The sequence below is a fragment of the Strigops habroptila genome, chromosome 8 (assembly GCF_004027225.2).
Source record: "Strigops habroptila isolate Jane chromosome 8, bStrHab1.2.pri, whole genome shotgun sequence".
Lineage (NCBI taxonomy): Eukaryota > Metazoa > Chordata > Aves > Psittaciformes > Psittacidae > Strigops > Strigops habroptila.
This window is the reverse complement of record NC_044284.2, coordinates 9,392,504-9,397,413: the sequence shown is the minus strand read 5'-3', so window position 1 is coordinate 9,397,413 and position 4,910 is coordinate 9,392,504. Positions and strand designations below refer to the sequence as shown.

At 45.4% G+C, this 4,910-nt stretch overlaps 1 protein-coding gene across 1 annotated transcript; it reads right to left on the bottom strand.

The window, feature by feature from the left end:
* Window positions 1-388: 388 nt before the first annotated feature.
* Window positions 389-4,397, bottom strand: POLR2D (RNA polymerase II subunit D). Its single transcript, XM_030495922.1, has 4 exons — window positions 4,257-4,397; window positions 2,410-2,590; window positions 1,852-1,947; window positions 389-1,076 (listed from the first exon to the last, which is right to left on the bottom strand). Exons 1-4 carry the CDS (start codon window positions 4,327-4,329, stop codon window positions 998-1,000), a joined length of 429 nt encoding a protein of 142 aa, XP_030351782.1. The 5' UTR covers window positions 4,330-4,397; the 3' UTR covers window positions 389-997.
* Window positions 4,398-4,910: the final 513 nt, after the last annotated feature.

The following is a 4,910-nucleotide window of genomic DNA, read 5'->3' as shown; positions in this document are numbered from 1 at the left end:
TAAAGATTTGAGAGGGCTGACTAAGAAGTTTACCCCAACTAAAAGCTAACAGTCTGTGATGGTTGCCAACTCCCACTTCTGAGCTAAGTGCCACTCCCACAGGCTCCACCACCAGAAACCATCACTCCACAGTGTCATGTCATTCACTGTTTGATTCTTAGGACTGTGGCCATCAGCAAGCTACTGAAGGAGCCCAGCCCTCCCAGGATGGATACCTGGCTTTCCTAACATCAAAATTACTGGTTTTCCTCACCTTTTCTGAAACAATATACCTTGTGTATAGAGAACAGGGAAGCAAAGAGGGAGATGCTGCCCAAATGTTCTCTCACTATGTTCACAGTTAATAATGCCTCTTACGCACTTGGAGTCCCCAGATCTCCAACACAGATTAATAATCACAGGATCTGTTTAATGAAAAGGTCCTCATTAATAAAATCATAATATGCACCCAGTGTTTATGAACCACATGGCCTTAATTAGAAATATCTTTTAATTTACACTAAACAATAACAGGAAATTATTGAAGCTGTAAAAATCCACTGCACTGATCAAACAATAAAAAAAGAAAACACCACAGAAATTGATGCCACCCATCAACAAGCCTCCTGAGATCGAGGACAAGTTTCTCCGTTTCCTTTAGAAGTTCACCAAAAAAAGCATTGACATCTACATTTCTGCTAAAAAAAACAGAAACACACTGAAAATTTCCAAATCAGGAAGAGGGATTTGGAAGAAACAAATACTTGAGCCACTGGGAAAAGGCTTTTCAGGTTCTTTGGCTTTCACGATACAGGCACCCTTGCCAACACACATGTGAAACAAACCAAAAGGATGACATCGATCTCCAGACTGAATGCACCTATGGATGACACAGTACTGGAATACCCTGTATCCACAACTTCCCTTACTCAGCCTGGAGCTGGACTGGTCCAGAGGGCTAAGGCACAGTCCAAGTTCCCAGGTTTTTCTATTCAGATAAAAGAGTTGAGTGTTAACCTTAATACTGGAAGCTGCGTTTAGTCTGAATGTCATCAAGAATCTGCTGTAACTCCTCATCTTCAAACCGGCCCTCCAGGCTGCAAGATAAGAACAGTGAGGATACATTAAAGCTTTTAGAAGTAATCTCGTCCCCTAGATTAATTCCATTCTCTCCCATCAGTCTCAACACCATCATCATCCACATGTATGCTACCACCAGGAACCACCTACAACGTTACTGTACAAATACCACGCTAACCCCTATGCAATGCCTCCTCTCTAAGTGACAGAACTCCATCCTGCCCAGAACCTTCTGCTGAGTAATTTCAAAACGTTTTATCAAAAAGGCAAGGTGCAGGTTTAAACAGACTCTAAATGAAGCCCATGTAGCCACATGCTCATAAGCCAGTCCAGTCTCGCTATGAAATCTTTAGCATACAAGGAAGAAACTGCAATTCAGATGAATGTTCTGTTCCCTCCTCTATCTCAGGCCATGAAGCAACAAATCAAAATAGGAAGAAGTTACTGCTTGTACATTATCCACAAAGTTCATAGGAGCACTGTCATTTGCTCCAATGGAAATAAAAAAACCAAAACACAAAACAAAACAATCAACAAACACAACCACAAATGGGTCGGCTAAGACCCCCAATTTAAGCTCTTTACACTTAATCCAGTAAATATTGTCTGAGGTGCACTAGGGACACTTACAAACAGTGCTTCACTGTCATATCAATGGGTAAGTGAAGAAAGACCAAGACCAGAAATGTTTGCTCCAACAGAGCTGGACTGAAGAGAGGGCATCTGCCCATAGCTGGCTTTAGATCATGGAAAAAGTACAAATCAGTCTTTTTATGACACATAAATGCTCACCTAGGAATCAATGCTTTTGCCTCCTCAGCTGTCTCTGGACACAAGTTAGCCAAACATGCCAATTCAAATTTATGGAGCTTTTTCTGGAGCAGCAAACTGTAAGGAAAGACAACACCTTGGTGAAATTAAAAGAAAGAAAGAAATATAAAAGGGCATAAACTAAACCAAATAGATCTATTTTTTTCATTCTGCTTTTGGCACTGAAGCCAATGATTTTTTCAGGAGGAAAGACTCATTATATAATTGCGTAGAGAAAAAAAACAGGCACATCTGTTCACTTCTCCTGTATCACTCTACAAAGCCCAGAAAATCCTCCTGTTTAATGCAACCAGCTGTCATATAAACACTGGAAACAAAAGCCGTTCAGGAGGCTTGGCCTAAACAAAGTACAGCCCTCCATGAAGAACTATGATCAAATTTCTGCCCTCTTCAGAAAGACAAGATTCAGAATTGTAGCTCAAATCAGGAAACACCATTGAACTGTTCTTTCATAAAGCTGCATCAATAATATACAGCAAATTCTCCAGTATACTCTTACACCCTGACTTTTCCACTCACCTTCGGACACTGGCAATGGTTTCCCGGTTTTTGAAGCGGCTGAAGCGCGCTGTGTAGTTCAAGGTCTTCATGAAGACCTCTGAAAGCTCCTGCTCGTCTTCTGCACTCTCATTCTGTTGCTTACGATGCTCAAGCAGCATATGTACTTCTGAATTTAGAAGAGTTTCCGCAGTTTCAAATTCTACATTCAAATGAGTGAACACCAGCAGGAAAAAAAGGGCAAAGCATGGGTGAAAAAGTGCATTTACAGAGGTTTTATGTGTAAGTTTAGCTTTGGACAATAAGGAAATGAACAGTGTGTTTCACAGCAATTGTGCGAGTCCTTTCACTAGTGATTGGGCAGCATTTCATACAGAAAATGATGGTAAAAATGACACCACTTTGAGTGACAATCCGATGTGTTTGTCTTCTTGACCACACATTTTACATTTGCAGCCCTAACCTTCTGATTTGTCACGTTTTTGCAATGTTTTTTTTTTCACCTACTTTTGGCAGAACTTAAACAATGTATTACTTGTTTTAGAGAAAAATATTTATAACTGTAAGACTCAAAAAATTCAGAAGTGATGCCTGTGGCCTACAGAAGCCTCTGAATTCTTAAAGTAAATGTGGATGCTGCTGAATGTTTATAAAAAAGGCTTAATTTACATCAAAGGTTAATTGACCTGCTGAAATTTTATTATCAGAAAAAAAGTTGTAACCAATCCTAATAGATTCCCTCTATCCCCTCTTTTTAGCCAACTCTCTTTGGTTTTGTTCATTATTGCTGTACTTATTCCAATAACAATTTCAACACCAGCAGTATGAGCTGCTCAAAGCATCGGGATGACAGGCTGCATCCCGGGGAGCCCTTCAGCACTGTTTTATAAAAGCAGCCAGATACATGGCAGGGCTAGAAAGGGACTGACAACTTTATTTTGCATGGAGTGGTAAAGTAACTTGGGCTGAACATGGATAAGCTATAGATTTTAATGTAAAACATCCAGAAAACCTGCGTTTCAGGACTATGCTTTTGTTCATAACTAAAAAATTACAGCACGATGCCACTTTCTTTTTCCTCCTCCTCCTCCAAGACCACTCTGAGGTGTAAATACAGCTCTGGAATTTACACTACATAGTTTTTTGAAAAGCATACACAGACTATTAGTGCCCCTAGTTAAAACTCAGGATCTGGACAGCTGGTTTCCCAAAATGCACTATTTTGATGTCAAGAAACATCAACAAAAGCAATGGTTATATAAAAAGCCCCAAAAATCTTTTTGCTACAGCCTGACACTATTTTTTTTTTTTTATTTTATTTTTAATTCCTGTATGTGCACACAGCAGTCCACATAAGAACAGCTGTATCTTAGATCATGGGGTACTTCTTAATCCTAGAATGTTTTGGGTTGGAGGGGACCTTAAAGCTCACTCAGTTCCAACCCCCTGCCACGGGCAGGGACACCTTCCACTAGAGCAGGTTGCTCCAAGCCCCTCTGTCCAACCTGGCCTTGAACACTGCCAGGGATGGGGCAGCCACAGCTTCTCTGGGCACCCTGTGCCAGCGCCTCAGCACCCTCACAGGGAGGAACTTCTTCCTAATGTCTCATCTAAATCTTCCCTCTTTTAGCTTAAAGCCATTCCCCCTTGTCCTGTCAGTACATGCCCTGTCCAAAGCCCCTCTCCAGGTTTCTTGTAGCCCCTTTAGGCGCTGGACGCTGCTCTAAGGCCGGCGCAGAGGGGAGGGGAGCGCTCCTCCCCTCAGAGAGGCGAAGCGCGGGCTCCGCACGCTGCCCAGCAGCGGCCACCGCCCGCCCTGGCGCCCGCCGCCCCTCGCCGGTCCTGCTCGGCCGCCCCGCGGCGCGCACCTTTGGGGAAGACGAGCTGCGAGGCGTCCTCCTCCACGTCCGCCGCTCGCGGGTCGCTGCCGCCCGCCGCCATCGCCTCCGCCGCACCGGAAGCCCAGCCGCCAGGAAGCGCGGCGCCGCCTCAGCCCCGCCGCCCGCCAGGGGGAGCCGCTGCCCCGCAGCCGCCCGGCGCTGACAGGAGGCGGGGCGGGGCGGGCCTGGGCCGGGCTCGGCGGGAGGAGGGAGCGGTGCCGGCGGGCACGGAGGGTGCTTTAGTAGTTGCGGGCGGACGGACGGCGTTGCAAAGAGTATGAGAAAGCGCGGTTACCCCTGTGGAGCACCGAGGACCGGGCGCCTCAGCAGCCCCGCACAAAACACAGCTCTCAAAGGGGTGTTTCAGCTTGCTTAGAAATTAGCTTTCAGAGACCAGAAAGCAGTGTGGTGCTGGAGCTTTATTTCTGTGAAGACAGGCCAGAAAACCGACAGACCAAGACGTGAAGTCTTACGAGGTATAAACCATGTCCTGAGAGAGGGAGCGCTGAGGAAACCTCCCGGCTTTCACACGAGCAAACCCAAATGCGGGCTCCTTCTGTTCGGTCGATTAGGAGGTAACAGAGGAGCTCAAAACTGCTCTGGTGCCCCTCATCAGACCGCACAGCAGCAGGTGTATCTGCA

Bases quoted from the DNA above. Each gene is read 5' to 3' on its own strand.
- POLR2D (XM_030495922.1), bottom strand. From the start codon at position 4,329: ATGGCGGCGGGCGGCAGCGACCCGCGAGCGGCGGACGTGGAGGAGGAC. The intron at 2,591-4,256 runs GTGCGCGCCGCG...ATTTGAATGTAG, and splicing joins GCAGCTCGTCTTCCCCAAAG to AATTTGAAACTGCGGAAACT. The intron at 1,948-2,409 runs GTGAGTGGAAAA...CTTTCCTTACAG, and splicing joins ACCATTGCCAGTGTCCGAAG to TTTGCTGCTCCAGAAAAAGC.